General features: G+C 40.6%; 1 protein-coding gene across 6 annotated transcripts in view; it reads right to left on the bottom strand.

The window, feature by feature from the left end:
• The window catches only part of LOC126297586 (rho GTPase-activating protein 190), a 296415-nt gene that overhangs the window by 241717 nt on the left and 28387 nt on the right, over positions 1-26311 (bottom strand). For all 6 annotated transcript variants that reach the window (XM_049988556.1, XM_049988559.1, XM_049988558.1 and 3 more), the window contains exons 2-3: positions 21336-21544; positions 743-890 (exon numbers count right to left, since the gene is read on the bottom strand). In XM_049988556.1, coding sequence (XP_049844513.1) covers positions 743-890; positions 21336-21506 — 319 coding nt within the window. In that variant the 5' untranslated portion in view covers positions 21507-21544. The remainder of the gene's footprint in view (positions 1-742; positions 891-21335; positions 21545-26311) is intronic.

Here is a 26311-nt window from a genome sequence, read left to right on the forward strand (position 1 = left end):
TATCAAGAAGGTAACAATACCAGAGAAGGAAAGTTGCTTCTCACCATATAGTGAAGATGCTGAGTTGCGATAGGCACAACAAAAAGATTCACACAATTATAGCTTTTGGCCATTAAGGCCTTTGTCAGCAGTACACACACACACACACACACACACACACACACACACACCTGCAGTCCCAGAGAACTGAAACCACACTTCAGTGGTGTGGTTTCAGTTCTCAGGGACTGCAGACGTGTGTGCAAGTTGCATTTGCATGAGTGTGTGTGCGCACGTGTGTGTATGTGTGTCTACTGCTGACAAAGGCCTTAATGGCCGAAAGCTATAATTGTGTGAATCTTTTTGTTGTGCCTACTGCGACTCAGCATCTCCGCTATATGGTGAGTAGCAACTTTCCTTCTCTGGTATTGTTACATTCCATACTGGATTTTCCGTTGTTTAATATTAAGGATTACTCTCAGTAATTTTTATGATAAATGCACATTGAATTCATTGTTTCCTTCACCCTGTCCTATGAGATTCTATGAATAAATTAGTTTTATCTTTAAAATAAACTGTCATTTGTATGTCATACAATTATCATAAACAAAATTACCAAAAATAAATACTAAGTGCACTAATTATAAATTTCCGCACAGTTCTACACTATAACTGCATCACAAGCACAATTTTTATTTACAATGGGGAAAGAGCAACTGAGTAAATATATGCAAAATAAAACATGCATAAAATAATGCACAACCTTTGAAAGGCTGAAAAGATGCGTCATCTATAAATTCTGTTTGTTCAATCACTTGAAAGAGGAAATCGATACTTTCTTCAGAACATTTGGTAACTTCACCCCAGTACAAAAAATGATCATTATTTACAACACGTCCACTGAAATCAGTCTGAAACAAACAAAACATTGTTTACTATTAGAAATTGTTATGAGCCTAAAAACACTGACTCTTTAATGACTTGACAAATATTTTGACATTTTTATTGCAATCATATGACGTGTTATAACTTAATGCTCCACCTGTCATTTCCATTACAGTTAATAATACTGTGTATCAACAGAGAGCTCCACTCCTTGTTTCAATCGGAGTAATTTGATGAGCTCTAAGACTGAGAGAAATGTTGCTGTCTGCATTTAATACATATTGGTGAAGGGGGCTCACTGGTGATAGGGAGTCACATGTGCAGCACGAAGACGTGTGCTCAAAAATGCTAACATTTAAAACATTCTATTGGGGGTGGAGCATAAAGATCTTCTTTCACGTTTTAGGTACATCATCTTTGAATGCCAAAATAAACGCAACTACATCCCGTATAATCTTTTGGCCCCCCACTGGATATGACAACAAAATGGACACTCCCATTGTCCCTGGTTCACCTGCATTGCTTTATTTGTCTGCAGTGTGTGGTCACAATGGAAAATTATACCATGGCCCACATTGAAGCTCCCGTGACGTGAGATTGTGATGGAAAAGTCATCAAGCTTTCAACAGAAGACAATACCTATGGCCGAGCAGAGCTTACTATTTTAGACAGGATAGACCTGCTTGAAACTTCACTAATAGATGTTACGTCCTCAATATTTTCTTCAGTTTTGGCATTAAAAAGGTCTCGCTAACATATATAGCGTGTGCATGGGACGGACGGACAGACGGACGGACGGACAGACGGACGGACAGACAGACAGACGGGCGGACCGACGTACACACACACACACACACACACACACACACACACACACACACACACACGGACTACATTGGGTAATGCTAGTCGCATGGCCTGTACTAAAGCAAAAATTTTGAAAGAATTAAGGTTAACAAACCTGAAATTGGGAATCAAACATGAATTAGCCAAAATGAGTGAGAAAAAGAAAGTCTGAGTAGGGAGAGGGGGAGGGAAGTGAGTAACCATGTTCATTGTCTGAAACAAAGGCCAAGTTGTCAACAAGGCACCTGTCCTAAAAACCAATTCAGAGAGCAGCACAGCACAAGACAGGAAGGAGTAATGCCACTGTACAGTGCCACACACATATTCATTAAAGGGAAAGAGAATTGTAAACCCCTTTCGGGGGGGGGGGGGGGGATGGAGTGGATGCATGACATCTTTGTTGCTCCAGCATATTTTATGATGTCATCTACACACCTTCCATTATGTATAAATTTGTTAAGTCTTTTCTTATTCTTTTAAATCCAGCATAGAACATCCCCAGTAGCCGGCCAGGGTGGCCGAGCGGTTCTAGGCGCCACAGTCTGGAACCACGCGACCGCTACGGTCGCAGGTTCGAATCCTGCCTCAGGCATGGATGTGTGTGATGTCCTTAGGTTAGTTAGATTTAAGTAGTTCTAAGTTCTAGGGGACTGTTGACCTCAGATGTTAAGTCTCATAATGCTCAGAGCCATTTGAACCATCCCCAGTACATCCATCCATATGCCTGACCTAAACAGTGATTTTGTCAAAAATAAGCTTATTTTTTCCTAAAACTACAGTCTTTCATTATCAGAATGAGAACATTTCATCTAGCTGTTATAGATGAAGACACTTTAGTGCTAAAGTACACCTATGGTATACCTGCTGTTCTCTAGCACTGATGATTTACTGAATATGGTAATAGAAAGTCCTTGGTGGAGTATAAATAACGGGGGGAGTAAAAGCAACAAATCACCACACAATCTGTATGTCAAGTCTTCGACAGGTACATAAACAAGAGTGGGAACTGAGACTGAGGGTTGGAGAAAGATGGTTAACAGCTGGGAGAGCTGGGCACTATACACACATAAAAAGAATGTGACAACAGTGAGATAGTTCTGGCTGTAGGCAGGAGTTGTGCACAGTGTACAATGATGTGGCAGAGTGGTTTGAGATGAAGAGACATAACAGAGGAAGGAGGGGCTGTGGAGAGTATAGTGTGAGTGCAAGAGGTGTGTAAACAACAGTGCAGTTCAGATTGCTGGTTCTGTTCTGAAGCAGACAGACATAACATATACATAAACTCCATACCTCCCCTGACCCACTCAATCATTTGACTTGGACATTTTATAACTGCTGAATTTGATTGCCTATGTTGGAAGACAGACAAACAGAAATGTTGAGAACTTGAAATTTTCTCAGAATTTGACACCATAAGTGAACTGAGAATACTTCGATCAAAACTGCAATTACGAAAGACTTCACTGCTATTAGTGCTGCACTGCATGATCAATTGTATCCATTTCCTCTGGACATTATACACAAGTTATATGTATCCATTCTGCAATAGACTGCAGTTTTATTATATGGCGTAGTGATCAGCTCTGTGTAAATTATACTCATTCAATTATGAACTCCATGTTGTTTCTGTATTACAATCAGTGACCAATCACTGTACCCATCCATTCCACAAAGCCATTGTCTTCTTCACAGCAGCAGTGTTACAATATGACATCAGTAGTCCTCTGGCATGGTCAAAAACTCAGTGAACATGGTATTTAACTCCAACATGGAGCTGTGGAATACATTGTGTGACAGGATGGATTGTATGTTGAAGCCCCTACAAGTGTTCAATAAGACTGACACACAATGAAAATGGCATACAGGTGCCTCATCCCTTATTTTTCTTCTGCATTTAGAGCCCAATCTGGCCAAAAATTCTTGCTAGATCTATATGTGGGTGCTTATATTGGCTGCCAGCTTCAATAGTTAAAGTAGTGGGAGAGGCTTGAGACTGCCGATCATGTCAATTACTGGGGTAAGTTGTACCTACTATTCTTTGGGGGATTTCTGATTTTCCTTACAAAGCCAAAGATTAAGTGCACTAATGTGGCGAACTGAACTACTATGTAATTTACAGGAGATGTCAGCACCTTACATATTCTTGGCAATTACAAGAGTTGACCACTTAAATGCTGTAGTGTGGATGTAGTAATCTGTGACCACATAGTTATCATCACTGTAATGAGTGTAAAGATTGTTAAAGAGGGGTATTACGTATTACCTGCATAATCATTTCTAAATATTCATGTTTAGTAAAGAAGGCATAGTAGATGTTTCACATGAATTTAAATGTATTATTCAACTTCCACTGATATTGAATGACAGAAAGATTCAAAACTGTTTGATAACAGTACCAGATAGCAGAAATAGCTGCAGTGCTGACTAAAATGAAGGCAAACAATGGTCAACAAATAGTTGTTACTGTGCAGGAAAGTTGTACAAGTCATCTTCAAATGAAATTGAGAGACAAATTTTATCTCTGCACCTGCAGAAGACCTCTAAGAAGTCACACAGATATGACAAACCAGTCAATGGAGCACCACTGGATGTTCAGTTGCAATGAACTGGATATGAAATGGGCAACAATAAAATGAAGGCTCAAAGTCTACTTTTGTTTCCACACAATTATTCTACTGAAGAAGACAGCATTATTGTTTCTGTGTTTTTAAGTTGAAAGAAAATCTATATGTATATTTACACTCCACAAGTCACAGCGCAGTGTGTGGCAGAGAGTACTTCTGGTACCACTATTGATTCCCTCTTTATCTGTTCCATTTGCAAAAAGTATGTGGCAAGAACTGCTATTGATAAAGCTCTGTACAAGATTAAATTTCTCCAACTTTTTGTCATTTATTTCACAAAACATATGTGGAAGGAAGTCACATGTTGTCCAACTCTTCTTGGAATGTTTGGCAATAATCAAGAAACTGTCTTACAAGAGGTTTTTAAGCCACTTATGGTGTGGATGAATTACATTTCCTTAACATTTCGAGTGTCATGCCTGATATATTATGTTGTCTTCCATGTTGGAAAGAATGCCATGTTCGAAATATTAAGAACACATCACCTTAGTGAGGACTGCCTGTACCATCGCAGGCATGACAGTCCTCACGAAGATATTGTGCCAGTAATATTACGTGCATGGCATTCTTTCCAAGATGAAAGACAACCTAATATTAAGGGCATGACACACAAAATGTTAATACTGAACCTCAGTCTGGCATCTGCAATTCCTAAATGTAGTTTTATGTGATCATTTCCCTACAGATAGCTCAAAAAGGTGAGTACAAAGTATCTTACAGTAGTTGCTGTTTCCAATTGCTTATCACCATTAATGTAGTTGCACAATAATGAATCTCTTTGTCTATTTATGTGCAATATGTTACATTTATTTATGTCCAGGGTTAACAGCAAGCCTCTGCACCAATTATCAATTCTCTGCATTTCAACATATCCATCTAGCACTGCAAGCTTCATACGTATATCATGATCTGTAAACAGTGTCCTAGAGCTTCCAATGTTATCCACAAGATCATTGTGGATATTGTTAACAGTAACAGTCCAATAACATTCCCTTGGGATACTCTCGAAATTAACTTTACATCCATCAATTTCATCCTGTTGATAATGGGTTGAGTTATATCTGCTACGAAGTACTGACTCCAGTCACAAATCTGGTCTGATACTCAGTAAGCTCATATATTGTTCACTAAATGATAGTAAGTAACTGGACAGAATGTTCTCCAGGAGTCAAGGAACATGGCCTCAACCAGTGCTTCTTTGTCTAGAGTGCTCTGGATTTTATGAACAAACAAGGAAATCTGAGTTTTTCATGATCTCTGCTTATGGGACCTATGTTGATTTTTATAGAGAGATTTTCATTCTTCGAAAATGTGATATGTGCAGGTATAAAACATGTTTTAAAATTCTGCTACATTGACATAAAAGCATATAATTATGAGCACGTGTCCAACAGTCTTCTTTGAAAACAGAAATGACCCTCACATTTTTTCAAATCACTCAGTAGCTGCCATTGCTCCAACAATCTACGATTAACTCCTGCTCAAATGGGAACAAGCCATTTCACACAATCTCTGTATAACCTCAGAGATTTCTCATTTAGTTTAGGTGACTTGCCACTGTTGAGCGATTTCAGTTGACTTTCTATTCTGCAATAACTTATCTCAATAAAGAATGGACACAAACAGTCTGATATGCTTGTAAGGGTGTTGCAGGGTAAGTTGTGATGAGAAATAACTGCTTTAAAAAAATTCAATACATTATTCAGTTTCCTAGTTAATTAGCACTGAAGTCAACCAATCAGGCCATTGCACACACAAATTTAAGCAGCCCATCAGTTATAATTGGTGTCAGTTGTTCTCATAGTGTAGATGATAGCGCACAAGACTACTCAGCCTTTGGCTTGTGTTTGATCGACAATACCGTCCCATGTCCAATTTTTGTATAGTTCTCCTGATTGGTTTTAAGAAACCAAACTTACATTTAGCAACACTGTCGGTGGGCCACTTGAATCTGGGTGCACAATGGTCTGATTGGCTAATTTCAATTGTGATTAGCTCAGAAACATATCAAGTTTTTTTATTAACAATTAATTCTCTGCACAACCTACTCTGCAACACCCTTACAAGCTTTCCAGACTGCTTCTGGCCACCCTACATATGCCATTACAGCACCGTGCAGTTGTTAAACACAAGAACTATTTTATAATCTTCCATGGTGAAACTATTTCTGAAAATAAATTCACATTTTGGTCTTCTCCCTGTCATCTTTCATTTCAGTGTCAGTATGGTCACTGAGCATCTGAATAAATGATTTTGTTCCCTCTAATGACTCATGTACATCCAAAATATCCCAAAATTTTTTGTCAGGTCAGCTGGGCATCTAATTAACACATTTGACCCACCTTTAATGCTTACCTTCACCCAGATTATTTCACATTCAGATTCTGTCATAGCATCACTAAACATTATCTACTTCTTTACAGTAATAAATACACTAATCAGCGACAACATTATGGACACCTGCCTAATAGCCAGTATGTCCACCTTTGGCACGGATAACAGTGGCGACATGTTTGGCCTGAAAGCAATGAGGCCTTGGTAGGTCTCTGAAGGAAGCTGACACTACATCTTCACACACAAGTCACCTTATTCCCATAAATTCCAGGTGGGGGAGGAGGAAAAGGGATAAGCTCTGATGCTACATTAATCACATTGTTTGATTGGGTACAGATTTGGCAAGTTGGGGGCTCAGCACATCAACTGTATCTCGCCACTACGTTCCTCGAACCACTCCATAACACTCCTGGCCTTGTGACATGGCACATTATCTTGTTGAAAAATGCCACTGCCATCAGGACACATGATCATCATGGAGGGGAGTATGTGGTCTGCAACCAATGTACAATACTTCTTTGCTGTCATGGTGCCTTGCAGAAGCTCCACTACACCCACGAATGCCCACATGAACGCTCCCCAGAGCATAACAGAGTTGCTGCCAGCTGGTCTCCGCCCCATAGGACAGGACAGGTGTCAAGGAGACGTTCCCCTAGAAGAAAACAGATTCATGCCCTTCCATCAGCATGATGAAGAAGGTATAGAGAATCGTCAGATCATGCAATGCTCTGCCACTGCACCAAAATCCAGTGCCGGTGGTCACATGCCTATTTCAGTTATGGTTGCTGTTGTCATGGTGTTAACATTGGCACATGCATGGGTAGTCGGCTGTGGAGGGCCATGATTGAGAGTGTTCAGTGAAATGTGTGTTCAGACACATTTGTACACTGGCCAGTAGTTCTCCCCCTGCCCTGTTTTACTAGCCTGTCCAGCCTACGATATCCGATATCTGTAATGAAGGGTGGCTGCCCAACCCCACAACGTCTGGATGTGGTTTCACTTTGATTTTGCCACGTGTTGAAGGCACTCACCACAGCACTTATCGAACACCTCACAAGTAATGCAGTTTCCAAAATGCTCATGCCAAGCCTCTGGGTCATCACAATCTGACCTCGATCTAACTCAGATAGATCGCATGCCTTCCCCATTCTACACACAGATATTACAAGCTCACTGATACTACATGTACTGTGCATGTGTCCGACTAGCAGTCATTCCTCACCAAGTGATGCTGCTTTCACCTGGACAGGTTTATACTGATAATAGATCGGTGGTCATAATGTTCTGGCTGATCAGTGTACATTGCCAAGATTGGTCACGAGTCTACATTCACAATATATATACCACTCTGTATTTAGAATTTCACCACTATTTGCTCCTGACTTCAGTCAGCTTTCTGTTCCTGATTCTATATGGCCATTATTACCTTCTATAAGGATTCAGAAATCTCTCTCTGCAGAACTGGAAAGCAAGTAAAATCTCGAAATGAGTGCAAAGTACCTGGACTTAGCTGAATTCCTTTTACATTATTTGTGACAATCTGATTAACAATAACTCTTCGAGCCATTTTTTAAATTTTTTAACAATCCATAATCTATTCTCGGTCTGGAACAAGATTTTCATATGTTAGGAAGGTCAATAACACCATACAGCTCATTGCTGTATGAAATATTCATTCCTTTTTTAGTAGCTTTTACCTTTTAAATCATCATTTTGGAGTTACGTCTTTCTGTCTGAAATGTGTCATGCATGTTAAATTGGGAGACAGAAATAGCCACTACTTTTCAAATCTGTAAATGTTTATGATGTTGAAGCAAGAAAAAAAAAATCCCACTAACTTCACAATAAAGAAAAGACAGGTTTCATGTGACAAAACTAAATGAAATAAATCATACTTGGCTACTACACCCTCACAGAGAGCTTAAAGCAAGTTTGAAACTAATCACACTCAAGCACCATTATAGTAATGGTTGTTGACTACATCTGATGCTTGTTCTGAGTTTATTCAAACATTCAAAACCAAACACAATCAATTTGTTTCTGGCATTAACTATGGTGACATAAATGACACTTTTATGTGCCATAATAGAAACAGAAACTCACTAAACATACCTTTCTTTTAAGAGGTCTGGCTCTGTCAGTTATAATCTAGAATAAATGGGAGTAATACCACTTTAAAAATACCTTAGGCTAACTGACCCAGCTAGTAGTACCTTCTAGTTGTCTCTTGCTACAGTTACGGTGAATGAGGGAAAAAAGATCAGATCACCAATACAACTCATACAGCAGAGAAAATATCTTCCTCTGTTGGGGTTGGTACATAGAGAGACTTCGTCCTGGAGGAAGGTAGAATTTCCTCCAGTAGCTGACAGAAATCAAAGAGATTTGTATGGCAGCTGTGGTCACTACCTGCAAATGTGGTCAAGACTACTTTCAAGTCTGCACTAATGCGACATGAAAAGTAATAGGAAACATTTACATTATCTTTTCCCGGTACATGCATGTCTCTACTAAATGTCTCACGATTGTGTCGTCCTAGTTACAATATTCCAGTAGTAAAATAGTCTGCCAGTTCACATCTATGGTCAGAGACTACTAAAGATATATAACAGTGTGAGAGAGAATTTCAATGAGTGTGAGAACATAGAATATTAAATTCTATGGTAGTGTGGGAAATTAGAAAATCTAAAGGCAGAGATATAAAGGATGCATACAGATACTTAGGGAATTGATAAGATGTGATTGATATAATAAGGGGATTTTTGGAATAAGGATCACATTCATAGAATTGGTCTCACTGGGACAGATAATGGTAGAACAAGACTAGGAATAGTAATGATTATGGAAATCAGTAACAGAGGAATGTATTATTTGCACCAAATTGGAAGCGTGTTTGATGGTGAAATTGGATTACAATATCTGCAATCAAACAAATATATAGGTCAGTCAGAGATGCAAATGACAGTGAGATTAAAGTGTATAATATTAATGAAATAATACACTATGGTAAAGGTGATACGAATTTAATCATAATCGGAGACTGAAATGCATTCATTTGCGGAGGTACAGAATATGAAATAATGGGAGAGAGTTGCATCAGCAAGTGTATTGATGTGGGAGAAATATTAGTAAAATTCTGTGCTGGAAATGAGTTAGTTATTTCAAATACACTTTTTGAGTAGAAAGTATACATGGAAAATGCCATGTGATCAAAGAATCAGTTTGACAATATTTTTCTAAAACAAAAAGTCAGGAGTCAATTTAAGGACTACAAAAATTGCCTACGTTCTGGCACTGATATTGTACATAAACTAGTCCTAGTCAAATACCAGTTGAAATTTAATAAGTTAAATATTAAGTGTCTGAAACATTGGCACCTAAAGCTAAATGCATCAAAAATTAAAAGACTGCCTTGAAAGAATGTGTGAGGAAAGAAATGATGACTCTTCATAGTGTGAAAAACTGATGGGACTGCCTTAAAATGCAGTTAGTAAATGAAGCAAAGAGGTACTAAAATTGACAATGACAGGAATGAGGTAGCCATGGGTAACAGACAAGATACTGGAATTTAAAAGAAAAGAATGAAAATATAAAAATATTGACAGGGAACAGCACTAATACGGATCACTCAGAAATGAAATTAACCAGAAATATAGAAAAGCTAAAGGAAACTATATGGAAAATAGATGTCATGAGATAGATACAATATTGAAATCAGGTTATGTAGATGTTTTGCAGAGACCAATCAGTAACCACTTCAGAGAGCACAGTGCTTACAGACAGGAAAGATAACTGGGTAATGGTAGCACAAAACCTACATATACATCCATGGCAAGATGACAGAAACAATACTTGGAGAAATTTTATAGTTGTTAAGGAAAAACCTGAAATACTTGTAAAATATGACAGGAGAGGGTCAATTTGTATACATGAATAATATACGATTGAAGAGAGTCAATTTGTATATATGCATTTCAAAAAGCTTGGCACACACTCAGAGGGAAGAAATGTCCACATATTGATGGAATATCAACGGAACACATACAGGCACAAGCAGAGCAGAGAATCTACAATCCAGTTCATACTATATGTTTGGCAGAGGGTGCACCGAACCACTTCCAGACTATTTCTCTATCATTACTCCCTCCAATAGCATGTGCAAATTATTGCATATGCTAGTGAATTAATTATATGAAACTGGAGATTTTCATCACATTTTGAAAGGAATGTAATTATTATGCTTCTGAAGAAAACAAGACAGTGAAAGTTATCATACAATCAGCTTTGTACTAAATGTGCCAAAAATACTCACAAGCGTATTTTATTGAAGACTGAAAGAGGAAACTGAAAGCAGACTAGGAGAGGTTTAATATCCATGGGTGATTCGGATTCCCCACCTACCCCGATTATCGATAGAGAGAATATGTCACGAGATACTCAGGCTCCAGGTGACAGCTGCAGCTCGCATCCGCATGGTTCACAGCTGCCACGACAAACATCCGAACTGGCACTGCCCTCTGTGTTTACCGATATACTGCCAACCGGCAATTGCAGCCAGCCTCTCAAAAGTCACTGAAGTCTTACATATGACCACCTGGATAGCAGAGTGTTTTGACCTTGCCTGATTAATGCTTTGTGATTTGGACATTTCCCAAGGTTGTGGTACAAGCTTGGACAGCTTGGCTATGCTTCACACTTGGGTTTGTTATTAGTTCACCTCATAATTCCCGCAGTCTGTCACTTCCAGAATCGCCATTTCATTCCACCAGTCTCCTCATTAGCACCAGTGTGAGTAATAACAAACTCTGTTTCTACCTATGCAGAGTAGGATAGAAAATTGGTGTCAAGAAGTTTCTGACCACACTACTATCCCAGTGTGGCTTGGGTCCTTTCTCAAGTTGTGGCAGCAGCAACTGCAACAACAGCAGCAGCAACTGGAGCAAAGAGTAACAACAAAACAGGCAATGAGAACTTCACCATCAGCAGCAGCAGACATAGCTGTTACAGATTCTGCAAAACCAACAGCAGTTGGCGGCTGTAGTGCACTCACCTTTCATTCTGCCCTTCACTTTATTTCAGTGAGGCAAAAGGGAATTACTAGGGTCTATTTACGTTGTCTTACTCTTCACTGCAGGATCGGTCAAATAACTGACCCTGGGTGTCAGTGTTCAAACTTTCTGTCTTCTAGAAGTAAACTGTATGAAGTGGTGCAAAAATTCTGCCCACACTCTGATCGTAGTAATTTTTCTGAAGTTTGTGGTTTGCTGAATGAGTGTTCTGGCCACCATACTCACGTCACTGTGGCTAGGATCATGTTTACTTGAGTGATGTGTTAACAATTGCCAAAGCTCATGAAGTAACTGCATCAGCACAATCTCTGTTTCACAATTCAGTGGGTGTCGATACTGCTAGTAGTCTTAGTTACCATTGTGCTTCATGATCAACTGATGCCTTCCAATCAGTGCAGTCACGCAATTTATTGAGAATCTGTTTGTCTGGCAGTTTAGCAACACAGGGTTCAGCAGTTATCAATTCATCGCCCTCACCATCGGTAAATGTGCACAAACAAAAGTGTTCTGTTCACTGTCGGCAGAGCCCCAAGTGAGTGCAGGCTAAGTCAATGTTTTCCTCCCCATCGTTGTTGACAGACCCCAAAAATGTTCATGCCGTCAAATCATGTCCAGCTTGTAGCCACAGCATCAATGGCATCACTGTCCCCTTCTGCCCTTTCCGTGATGTAATCTGTTTCACGTGTTGCTAACCAGGGCACCTCACAACTGTCTGCTTTAGCCAGCATGCATCAACAATTTTGGCCATTCATAGGATGGCAGTGGATACCCAGTTGGACACAGGCGTTGTCATGTCTCTGATTAATGAGGACATATCCTGGTGCACTGGCTCCCCACAACTGCAGTCTCCGTAGAGTAAAGTGATGACATACAACAGCCAGTTGATTCGATTGTGTGATTAAATCATCATTCAAGTTAAGTAAGTCAATTCTTTGACAACAACTAACATTTTTGGTTTAGATGATTTTGCACTGTTTGGTTTTCAAACTCAGGACCAGGTAAATTTGGTTTCACCTGTGATCCCATTCATGAAACTTGTGTTGTGTGCAAGTTAGGCAGCTGTCTGGATCTACATTAAGTCGAGCAACAAGGTTCCAGGACCACATTTCCTTAAAGCAATCGGCAATGCCCAAGTTCTGTGGGGCTTCTCCCATGCCTCTCACTGTGTGCGAGCAAGTTAAAGCAGAACTAGATAGGTTGGAAAATGTGGGTGCTCTGTTACTAGCATCATCTAGCCAATGGGCTACATATACGGTCATGGTTCAGAGACCTTATGGATTACTTCATATTTGTGGTGACTGTAAGTGTATTGTTGAAGCTCAAGCAAATGTTGATTTGTGTTCACTTCCTCAACAGGAGAAACAGTTGGCTAAATTTGTTGGGGGCCAATATTTTTCAAAGATAGATCTCACTGACGTCTACTTTCAATTTCCTTTAGATGAGCAGATGAAACAGTTGTTAGGGCTTAATACACCATGTGGTATTTATTGTTATAATACATTGCCATTCAGGGTTGCAAGTACTCCTGCCATATCTCAGAGATATCTTGAGCAACTCATCCAGGGTATTACCAGCTGTGTTGATTATTCAAGGTATCCCCAACTGTGGTGTTTATTTAAACGAATCGCTAGTTACTGGAACTATGCAGGAGCTGCACCTGCACGAGTTGTCTGAGTGGCTCCAGGCCAATGGTCTTCCTTGTCACCTCGACAAATGTAGTTTCTTTTTGTTGAGTGTCAAGTACTTGCATCATATATAAGCCAAGATGGGCTCACCCCAATTCAGGATCATGTTGCTGCAACTGTTCACTTACAGGTTACTAAGAACCTCACAGAACTACAGCCATTTGTTGGTAAGCAAGTAATTATGCCAAGTTTATCCCAAGAGTAGCCAACATTTCCCATCTGCTTAATCAACTGTATAAAAAGGGTATTAAATCTGAGAGATCAGAGGCATGCCACAAGCCTTCCATGCAACTTAAAAAGTGCCTTAGGTTGGCCCCTTGTTAACTGCATTCCATCAAGGCATGGGATGCATCGGACTGTGGCGTGGGTGTTGCGCTGTTTCACAAATACACTGACGACACAGAACAGCCCACTCAATTGACATCTGAAGTATTAAATGTGGCACATAGAAATTATTTGCAAATTGAGGAGGTGGGTTTGGATATCGTAGTAGTGTCCGGAAGTTTCACATGTTCCTCTATGGTGCAAATTTTGACCTCATCACCAATCACAAACCTCTTATCTTATTGTTGTGAGCACTGTTAATCAGTAACTATACCTATGAGATCCACTATCGCCTCACAACACAGAACTAAAATGCAGACATGCTTTTCTGGTTGTCATGTGACCCAGATGCCAAATCTGATACACATGAGGCACTGAGTTTTGTCTTAGATTCAAACCAGCAACGCACCCTTGGCAGATTCCCAATAACAGCACATAAGTAGTGGCAGAATGGGCCTGTGATCAGCTCCTCCGCAGAGTGTTGCCTGCTGTATGGAGGGGGTGGCCAGAGCATTTGCTTAATGATGCCTACCTGGAATGGTGCAATTATTTTTCCTTACAGCACAGGCTTAACGTCACTGATGAATGCTGTGTGGTAATTCATCCCACACTCTTCTCCTGCATACTGCAGCTCCTCCACTCTGTACAACGGGGAATTTGCAGAATGAAGACAATAGTGCAACATCATATGTTTTGGCCTGGGATTGACGTCACCTCTGAACGCACTACCTGGAACTGCCATTCCTGTGCCCACAACCCATCCACCCCAGTGCAGCATTTCAACCCTTGGCCATTTCCTGACAAGACCTGGCAAAGGGTACATGTTGATTTCGCTGATCTATTCAGGTGAGTTATGTGCTTGCTTGTTGTTAATGCCCTCTCTAACTTCCCACATGGCTACAACTATTATTAAAGCTACTATCCGCACCCTTTCATTATATCTGTGATGGAGGGGGGCACTTCCACTGCGGTTTCTGACAACAGCACTCCATTCACTGCATCAGCATTTTTGTCAGTGCAATGGCATTGAGCACCTGACCACTACTCCGTTCCATCCCGTGTTCAATTTGGAAGCTGAGCCCATATTACTGAGTGGGTGCCCCTGTCTAGGCTTGTATTTTCGACCAGAACCCCAGGTAGACCCAAGGTGGTGTCATCAGCAACAGGGGGAGGCAGATGTTTGATGTTGGCCAGGAGCAGCTGGTCTGGCACTGGAATTGGCTCTGTCTTCAACTGTAACATACAGCCCCCCCCCCCCCCCCCAAACCTCCCACTAGAACCTCTGGCCTCATGTTAGGCATCAGCAGGAAGTTGATCATGACCAGTGTTGGGAATCGGAGGTTGAGCCCCTTCCTGCCCCTACACCACTTTTGGCTCAAATCAGCTGCCCCCTTCCCTTGCCATCAGTGGACACTGAGCATTAACAACTTGTGGTGACCATGAAGACCGATCCATTGGTCTGATCTCCATGACTTCTGGTTCTCACTGCCCCACATGATGGCCAGTGCTGCACTCAGACTCCGGCGATCAGCAAGGATGCTCACAGACGGTGCTCCCTCCACCCCAGCCTTTGGCAGGCATTCCTACATCCCATTTTCCCCTCCCTCAATGAAATTGGCAACAGCCAAATCACTCTGGACCCTGTTTTCCAATTAAAATGGGGAGGGATTTAGTATCTGAGGGTGATTGGGATTCCTCACATAGCCTGAGTATTGACAGAGAGACCACATCAGAGTGACTCAAGCTCCAGAAGACAGCTGCAGCTACCTGCTTGTGCAGGGTGCAGCTGCCCCAGCAATTACATGAGGTGACACCACCATCTGACAAGTGTTTACCGATATACCACTGCCCAGCAATAGATGCCAATCTCTTGCTAGGCACTGAAGTCTTACTTACACGTCACTGGGCAGCAGAGTATTTTGACCTTGCCAGATTAATGTTTTGTGATTTGGATTATTCCCTGAATTGTGGTAAATGCTTAGATGACTCTACTATGCTCTAGACTCATGTTGGTTATTAATTCACCTCATAATCTCCACTGTCAGTCACCAAAAGAATCACCCATTTCATTTCACCACAAGAATCGCCTGTTTCATTCTGCTGGTCCCCTCGTTATTATCAATCCAAGTAATGGTAAACTATGTTCCTACCTATGCAGAGTAGGATAGAAAAAGAGGGTCAGGTAGGTATGAAGAGAAGGAGGTGCACGTGAGAAGCTATCTGAGCATTGCAACCAATAAAAGCAGAAAGATTTGGAGGAGAAATGGATCTTATATTGCACCCATCGCTTTGGAGAAGGTAATTAATAATATGGAATGGAATGGAATCTTTTAGGTTCTTAGGCATTGTGGTGCAAGCTACAGGGATAGAAGGGTAATCCATTCACTGTAAGTGAAACAGACTGCAGTACTCTTTGTCACCACAGATGTTTAATTTATTGAAAGAATAATGAGGAACTGAAGGCCTATTTCAATGTGGGAGTTGTTTGTCCAAGAGAGGAAACATCATAACAAAGTTCGCTGGTGACAAAGCAGTGGTCACAAAAAGTGAATGGGAATTTGGATAGGAGTTTAATGAAACAGAAATGTGCTTGCTGATGATTTACGAGGATAATTCAAGAAGTTAATACCTTTGACAAAAAACAGGGAGGGTGTTTGAATGTGCACATATGCATTGGAAGTGTATTTTGTTTTTCTGTTGTTTGTAGAATTCTTCCTGAGATGCATGGTTTTGTAGTGATTAGTGTGTGTGTGTGTGTGTGTGTGTGTGTGTGTGTGTGTGTGTGTGTGTGTGTGAGAGAGAGAGAGAGAGAGAGAGAGAGAGAGAGAGAGAGAGAGAGAGTGAGTGAGTGAGTGAGTGAGTGTGCGCACATGCGTGCACGCGCTAGCACCTTTGGAAATTGGAAAAAAGAGGGAAATGTTGTTTCAGTATGGTGAAACAGATCTGAAAAACTCAACCAGGAAATGGCAGACCGTCTCTGATGGAGGAATATCCAACCACTGCAAGCTTTGGTATTGTCTGATAGATGCATTACCAAACAACTGGCAGAGAGATTGGTATTAGCACAGAACCAATGCACAAAATACTGCATGATGCACTGCACATGACAAAATTGGCATCCTCAGGAGTCCCTTGTTTGTTGACATTGATTCAAAGCAAGCAGCAAATGACACCTGGGGCAAGAATGTTGAGAACGTGCAAGAACAAGAGTGATGGGTTTTTCAGCCATCTGATCACAACTGACATGTGTTGGATTCACTATTACCATACCAAAATGAAAGAAAGGAGTAAACAATGGAAACACAGAACCCATTCCACCAAAGAAGGCAAGATGCAGTCATTTTCCGGGAATGTGTTTCTGACTGTCCTTTGCAGTTTTTGAGCAGTCATCCTCAGAGACTATGCAAGAAAGGACAGACCAATATTGCGGCCCTGTATTACCAAATTCTTCTGAGCAATCTGGTGCCCGAGATCAAGCAGAAGAGGTAAGAAATGACAGTGAAAGATATGTGGCTCCTAATGATGCTGCTCAAAGAGTTGTAGGTTCTTTGGTGACTCCTAAGATACAAAATGATAACATTAATTTCCACATTTTCTGGATCTGGGACCCAGCGATTACTTCCTCTTTTAAGGGGAGCATTTAAAGAGCATTTTCTGGCCACTTGCATTTATGTGCCACGTCCATTTTTCTGCATATATATTTTAGATCTTTATATCCCCTACATTGCACGTTAGGGATTTTTTTTTTTACTCCTGAGTGTGTTGACTATCCTTGGAATGCAACGGACAGTATTCTTTTGTTTCTGCTGTTTGTAAACAACACGCTTTCGAACACGCGGTTAATTTTGTTCAAGTGTAATTGCGAGTAGATGTTATACTTACGTTCGCAGTACTTGTTTACGCGTGTTTTGTTGTGTTTATTGAAGATGACAAAACGTAAAGGCATTTTCAAGAAACGACAATTTAGAGGAATCAACTTCAGAAAGCTTTCTGTACAAGAGGTTATGTCACCTGGCAATGATGTTTCTAATTGTAATTCTTCAACAAGTGCACCATCAAAGAAGCTTTCACCACTTCATGGGAGTTACAATGAATTTACTGTAAGTGACATGGGGCGTAGTAACATCATTATAAATTTGAGAATATTATCAGATGTAATTTCTAAATTTGTACAATGTAGACAGTGTGGTGAGTCACAGAGTGTGAAAATTTGTGAGAGTGCCAGTGGGAGAAGAGGCCTAGCAATTTCTTTGGATTTAATTTGCATTAAAAGCTCAGCTGTGATTTCATTTATGAGTTCTTCAAAACCAGATGCAAGTGGCCCTTGTTGTTGTTGTTGTTGTTGTCTTCAGTCCTGAGACTGGTTTGATGCAGCTCTCCATGCTACTCTATCCTGTGCAAGCTGCTTCATCTCCCAGTACCTACTGCAACCTACATCCTTCTGAATCTGCTTAGTGTACTCATCTCTCGGTCTCCCTCTACGATTTTTACCCTCCACGCTGCCCTCCAATGCTAAATTTGTGATCCCTTGAAGTGGCCCTTATGAAATCAATACTAGATTAGTTTATGCCTTACGATCCATTGGCAAGGGCAGGGCTGCAGGGAGAACATTTTGTTCAGTGATGAACTTACATCAACCACCAAATAAATTTGAAAAACTGACTACAATATTAGAGAAAGTTGGATGTGAGGTCAGTGAGGAAAGCATGAAACTGGCTGCTAGGGAAGCAATGGAAGAAAATGACGGATAGGACATACTTCTCTGAATGGAGTAGTGACTGCCACGAGTGTAGACACCGGTAAAGTGTTAGATGTGGAGATAATGTCTAAATATTGCAAATGTTGTAAAGTCAATGAACATAAAGAAAACAACTGTGTGGCTAATTTTAGAGGAACAAGTGGTGGTATGGAAGTTCATGGAGTACAACAAATATTTCATCAGTCTGTAGAAACAAGAGGCGTACGGTACACCAAATATTTCGGCGATGGTCACAGTAAGGCATACAACAATGTGGTGAACTCTAAGCCATACGGAGATGCCATCATTAGCATACAATGAAACTAGGAGTTCATGACACTGTTGTTACATTCAGTTGTGGTAATACTGGAAAGTGTTGGGTACTGAAAAAGCTGGGAATTAATCCTCGTGAAAATATGATCACTGGGCTGCAACATTGCGATAAAATGAGGACAGCCAATGCAGACAGGTCTGCATCTAATGTGGTCAAGAAAGCTAGCATATAATATGGTCAAGAAAGCAAGACAAACATCCAGGAAGGTGAAAAAGAAGTTGGAAGACCTGCTAGAGGCCAAAGAAGGGCCATCATATGCAGCAGGACAGTTTTAATTAACTGTAAGTAAAAAAATTTCAAAGGTTTTTTTCTTTAAAGTCAATCTCCCACAAACTAAAATTTTCAGTACATATGCCCCATTATATCAGAAACTATGATAGATAAATGAACGAAATTTTCAGAGAGACTATGTAACATAAAAGCCACCTCTGACATTACATTCATTAATATTCCCCCATTAGGAAGTTCACAAAAAAATATTTTCTGCAGAAAAAACTCAATATTTTTTGTTAATAAATTTTAAAAAGTATTTCTTAAAAACTATAAAATAGATAAAGTATAGTTTAGTACAGTTGACTCTATTAGCATCATGTAACATACAGTAAGAATATTAAGGTCCTGCATCAAATAGTTTTTTTTACAGGAATGGATCAAATACTTGCCTAAATTAACATGGGTTAGATAGGCAGGGTGTGGTCCCCTTAATAACAGAAGTAACCATTGTCTGGAGAATATTTTGCCGTGATTAAGAGGGAATTGCTGCAATAGAAAACTTTGTTCCACAATGACATTGTGGGCTTTTGCAGCCATGGCATATGACAGGTCGTACACTGCAAGGAAAATGTGTAAACTCGCAGGAATACCAAGCAGAGAAGAACTAATAAATACGGGAAAGTTGAGACTTCTAACTTTATTTTTTCCCCACCTGTACGAGTCAATTGTATGAATGCCCCTCATCTCATAGATATAAACAAAAACAAAATTAAGCTAACAGTTTGTGCAGCGAGTAGAAATACTGGACAGATAAACATAAAATTTAGTCAAGAAACTCTTGAACAAGGGATGTACTTTGCTAGCTCACATGTATAACAGATAAAGAAAAAAGACGCAAAAAAGTTTTAGTAACAAGGACTGTAAAAGGTAAAATGACATTCTAAGTCTTCACATAATGATAGCCAGGCAAATGCCATGTCATTTTGACTTTCAGAAACATTTTAGTCACAGTTATGCATTACAATTTAATCACTTACATATGTGTTCGTGGACTATCTGTTCAGACATTTAACTGGAGTGAGGATTTCTTGCCTAGTAGAAATAAATACATAGTTTAGAATGGAGAATCAACTTTAGTAATGAATGGGAAATGGGTCAGAAAAATTGAAATGGCACCAAACATAAGCATGTACAAAAAATAAAAAAAAATAAAAATAAATAAAAATAACCACTCACAGCAGACACCAGGCTAATACTGCATAGTGCCACCTCTGGCCTCAACAATGACCTCTAATTCAGATAAACTACCCTGAATCATAAACCCAATCCAATGATTGCTTGTAGAGTACAATTGCACAAGTTTACACTAGACTAAAGAGGAATTTTTGTTTTGATAACATGATTTCTTATCCTACGAATTACACTTGGGATTCTCTCCACTATAACATTCAAATGAAGTGCTTCTGATGTTCTATTCAATGGCTAAATGATGTCATCTGTTCATTTAAAACTACTTTTTGTTTGTGACTACTGTGAACACAGTTCTTTTCAAGGCATATACAACTATTGCAATCAGCAGCTTATTACTGAAGTTGCATCTACCAAGACACTCCACATATTTCTGTTTTTGGCTACCATACCTGTTTCCATTAAAAGTTTTCAATGGTTTACTACGTTCTCATAAGTGAACTGTTGTCCACTGTAAACTGTCACATGACCACCCTCAGTATTAATACTATCCATATGCAAGTCCTGTAATACTACCATTCACTCAGTGCTTTCCAAATGTGATATGATCACAAAAAGCTACACAGTGTGAAGAAACAACAGCATTCCTTCAGTATACTTTAGAAATGAAAACTACTGACATCAAAAGTACATTCTGAGTTTGATCAAACATCTTTTGTTCTTCCACTTGAGTTTAATGATGGATTTTACAAATGTTTTCAAAAGGATGCCCTAACAAGACAACAGTTATCACAGCAAGAATCATTCACGCAAAAGGAATAACACCATCACATTAATGTTGAAAATTCTTCAACACAAATCATTGCACTTTAACATAATTTTCTTCATGATAACATCATTTTTCTTTCCGAGTTATAGCTATAAATGAAATCAGTATGTCATATTACATAACCAAAACATTATAAGTAACATTTATTTATCTGCACGAGTCTCACAAATCTCATTTCATTACAAGCTCCTGTTACCTTATTTGCAAGACCTACTTCCAGATCACAACATTCTATGGATAAATCACATTCACAACATTTCAATTTAATTATTGTATGAAAAACATACCTGGCTTAGAACAGATATGTGATCAACACTATAATCATCAGCAAGTGAGCGCATGAACCTATTGCACAGGCAAGATTTACCAACTCCAGCTTGTCCTTTATCCTTCTCTGTGCCTGACAACCCCACAACAGACACATTAAAACCACGCATGGCCTCCGTCTTCTTGGCCATGCTTCAGTGTCTGACCATTGCATAAATTACAGTCTGAACTGAAAAATACCAAAAATTCGTACTTTATGTTTTTTCTTAGAATTATTTCACAGAAATACATGGAAAAATTATTTTACAGACATAATAAAACTAATTTCAAACTCAAGCTCAAACTGAAATATTTGCTCAATAACTCCTCCTACAACATTTTTAATAATACAATGTGTGTGTGGAGAGGGGGGGAGAAGGGGGGAGAGGGGGAGGGGGGGGTGGGAAGGGCAGCTGTACGAGGGGGGGGGGGGGGAGGGAGGAAGAGGTGGTTGGCATGTGTGGAAGTAAGACAGATATATTGTATTACAGATAAAGTTAAGAAAAAAACCATAATAATAACTAAATGTACCTTATAATTACTGTAAAAGGCAATTACGTAAATCATCAGCATGTTGGGATATTTTTCACTGAGAAAGTGTATTACATTCATCAACTAACTGAAAAGTCCCACATTAGGGTGAGCGATTGCAATTACGATCCACATAACATGCAAATAATTAACAATAAATTCATATAAATGAAGTGGAGCATCTTGAATTAGAGCAAAGAAAAAGTAAGTGTATGTAACAGTCAAGTAGTGTTTAAATTTCAACACTAAAAGTGGTAACACTATTGGAACTGAGAAACAGAGACAACTGTTAGTTCCATGTTTTAACACTGCATGGATGGCATAGGGTAGAAAGCATTTTCTGAAGATCCACATAATCACTTTGTAAACAGAACAAGTGGTTACAGAAAATGAGACTTGATATACAACCGACAACTTCCTAGCAAATATGACCTAATATATTAGCCACAGCTAATAAATTAACTGGAAAAAATTCACTCAAAGACTATTTACACAATGACATCTGAAACCAGTCTGCTTACAAAACTCTCGTTCAGTCCATTCCTGGTAATGGTTGCTTGACTAAGATTAACAGAATTGAGCAAAAGGGGGGGGGGATGGAGGGGGGCATGGAGGGGGGATTGAGAGAGGCGGGATGGAGAGGGGGAGCGAGGGAGAGGGGTAGGGAGTCGCTTTTTTAAGGTTAAGGTTAGCGTATATCAATCCATCAATATTGTGTACAAATAGACAAAGATGGGGATGTAAATCAACTAAATCAGTCATGGCTTTTGAAGGCACTCAATTGAAATAGTTTGTAAACACTAATGAGCACATACAGTGTAAAAGACCAGATGCAGATTTGAGCACTTCATCTGGAATAAGAGTCTAATGTTGGGGGGTTGTTTGGGGGAAGAGACCAAACAGTGAGGTCATCGGTCTCATCAGATTAGGGAAGGACAGGGAATGAGGTCAGCCATGGTCTTTCAAAGGAACCATCCCTACATTTGCCTGGAGCGATTTACGCAAATAACGGAAAACCTAAATCAGGATGGCCGGATGTGGGATTGAACCGTCGTCCTTCCGAATGCAAGTCCAGTGTAGAGTCTAATGGCTTGATTCTTTATGGATTTGTTTAATTAGGCCAAGAATATCACACAATATGCTCAAGATATTTCAGAGTGGAGCACGATAAATAAACTATGGATAAAAGAAAAGATTACTCCTGAAATTCCAAAAGCCATTTCTGAGAAAAGGTAAAAATATATTATAACCATCCACCTGTGTGTTGTGTAATGTCCATGGCAGTCAAATTACAGAAATTTGGGCTCATACAGAGCCATTCACTTATTTATTCTTACCAGCATGACTTTCAAACGAAATAAAGGAATCTAGTTAAAGGTTCACCATCCAGTCAACAAAACAGTCCTTATAAACAGATCACAAACTCAGATTGTGGAAGGAAACTGGTCTAGTCTTTTTTTAAAGGAATCATCTCAGCATTTGCTTTCAGGTTTTCTGTGAGTCCCTACATCCGAAGGGCCATCCTTCCAAATGTGAGTCCAGTGTTTTAACAGCTGCACCACCTACATCTACATCTACATCTACATGGATACTCTGCAAATTACACTTAAGTACCTGGCACAGGATTTATCAAACCACCTTCACATTAGTTCTTTATTATTCCACTCTCTAACAGTGCGCGGAAAAAACGAACACCTGTATCTCTTCGTGTGAGCTCTGATTTCCCTTATTTTATTATGATGATCATTTCTCCCTATGATACTTCCTAGTAAATTAAAACTGTGTGCTGGACCAAGACTCGAACTTGGGACCTTTGCCTTCTGAAGGCAAGTGGTCTACCACTGAGCTATCACAGAAGCTCTCCTGCTTACCCTGCAGGTGCCAATAAAACACAGTCTTTGGTTTGCCAGCCCCACAACATTTTCTGTGTGTTCTTTCCATTTAAATTGTTCACAAATGTAATTCCTAGGTATTTAGTTGAATTTATGGTCTTTGCGTTAGACTGATTTATCATGTAGCCGAAGTTTAACAAATTCCTTTCAGCACTCACGTGAATGAGCTCACACTTCTCATTATATAGGGTCATTTGCCTATTTTTGCACCATTCACATATTTTTTCTAAATTGTTTTGCAATTGGTTTGATCTTCTGATGACTTTACTAGACAATAAACGACAGCACCATCAGCAAATAACCATAAGAAGGCTGCTAAGATTGTATCCTAAATTGTTTATGTAGGTAAGGAAAATCAGAGGGCCTGTAACATTACCTTGGGGAATGCCAGAATCACTTCTGTTTTACTTGATGACTTTCTGTCAATTACTAAGAACTAGTTGTGTTTCACAGGAACAACGATTACCAAATCTGTGTTGATTGTGTGTCAAAAAGACTGTTCTCTTTGAGGTAGTTCATGATGTTTGAATACAATATATGTTCCGAACTCATGTTGCATATCAACGTTAATGATATGGGCCTGTAATTAAGTGGATTACTCCTACTACCTTTCTTGACTATTTGTGTGGCCTGTGCAGCTACACAGTCTTTGGGTACAGATCTTTCGTCCAGTGAGTAGTTGTGTATGGTTGTTAAGTATGGAGCTTTTGCAGCAGCATACTCTGAAAGGAATAAAGTCTGGACCAGAAGACTTGCTTTTATTAAGTGACATAAGTTCCTTCACTACTCAGAGGATATCTACTTCCAAGTTATTCATGTTGGTAGCTGTTCTCGATTTCAAATCTGGAATATTTACTGCGTCTTCTTTCATGAAGGAATTTCGAAAGGCTGTGTCGAGTAACTCTGCTTTCACAGCACTGTCATCGATAGTATTTCTGTTGTTATCGTGCAGATAAGGCATTGGCTGTGTCTTGCCACTAGCATACTTTACATACAACCAATCTCTCTGGATTTTCTGCCAAGTTTCAAGATAAAGTTTTGTTGTGGAAACTACACTCCTGGAAATGGAAAGAAGAACACATTGACACCGGTGTGTCAGACCCACCATACTTGCTCCGGACACTGCGAGAGGGCTGTACAAGCAATGATCACACGCACGGCACAGCGGACACACCAGGAACCCCGGTGTTGGCCGTCGAATGGCGCTAGCTGCGCAGCATTTGTGCACCGCTGCCGTCAGTGTCAGCCAGTTTGCCGTGGCATACGGAGCTCCAGCGCAGTCTTTAACACTGGTAGCATGCCGCGACAGCGTGGACGTGAACCGTATGTGCAGTTGACGGACTTTGAGCGAGGGCGTATAGTGGGCATGCGGGAGGCCGGTTGGACGTACCGCCGAATTGCTCAACACGTGGGGCGTGAGGTCTCCACAGTACATCGATGTTGTCGCCAGTGGTCGGCGGAAGGTGCACGTGCCCGTCGACCTGGGACCAGACCGCAGCGACGCACAGATGCACGCCAAGACCGTAGGATCCTACGCAGTGCCGTAGGGGACCGCACCGCCACTTGCCAGCAAATTAGGGACACTGTTGCTCCTGGGGTATCGGCGAGGACCATTCGCAACCATCTCCATGAAGCTGGGCTACGGTCCCGCACACCGTTAGGCCGTCTTCCGCTCACGCCCCAACATCGTGCAGCCCGCCTCCAGTGGTGTCGCGACAGGCGTGAATGGAGGGACGAATGGAGACGTGTCCTCTTCAGCGATGAGAGTCGCTTGTGCCTTGGTGCCAATGATGGTCGTATGCGTGTTTGGCGCCGTGCAGGTTAGCGACACAATCAGGACTGCATACGACCGAGGCACACAGGGCCAACACCCAGCATCATGGTGTGGGGAGCGATCTCCTGCACTGGCCGTACACCTCTGGTGATCGTCGAGGGGGGACAGAATAGTGCACGGTACATCCAAACCGTCATCGAACCCATCGTTCTACCATTCCTAGACCGGCAAGGGAACTTGCTGTTCCAACAGGACAATGCACGTCCGCATGTATCCCGTGCCACCCAACGTGCTCTAGAAGGTGTAAGTCAACTACCCTGGCCAGCAAGATCTCCGGATCTGTCCCCCATTGAGCATATTTGGGACTGGATGAAGTGTCGTCTCACGCGGTCTGCACGTCCAGCACGAACGCTGGTCCAACTGAGGCGCCAGGTGGAAATGGCATGGCAAGCCGTTCCACAGGACTTCATCCAGCATCTCTACGATCGTCTCCATGGGAGAATAGCAGCCTGCATTGCTGCGAAAGGTGGATATACACTGTACTAGTGCCGACATTGTGCATGCTCTGTTGCCTGTGTCTATGTGCCTGTGGTTCTGTCAGTGTGATCATGTGATGTATCTGACCCCAGGAATGTGTCAATAAAGTTTCCCCTTCCTGGGACAATGAATTCACGGTGTTCTTATTTCAATTTCCAGGAGTATATTATAAGGATCTCACATTGATGTCTACGCTAAATTATAAGGTTCCACAAAAAATCGG

This window comes from Schistocerca gregaria, chromosome X (assembly GCF_023897955.1).
Source record: "Schistocerca gregaria isolate iqSchGreg1 chromosome X, iqSchGreg1.2, whole genome shotgun sequence".
Taxonomy (NCBI): domain Eukaryota; kingdom Metazoa; phylum Arthropoda; class Insecta; order Orthoptera; family Acrididae; genus Schistocerca; species Schistocerca gregaria.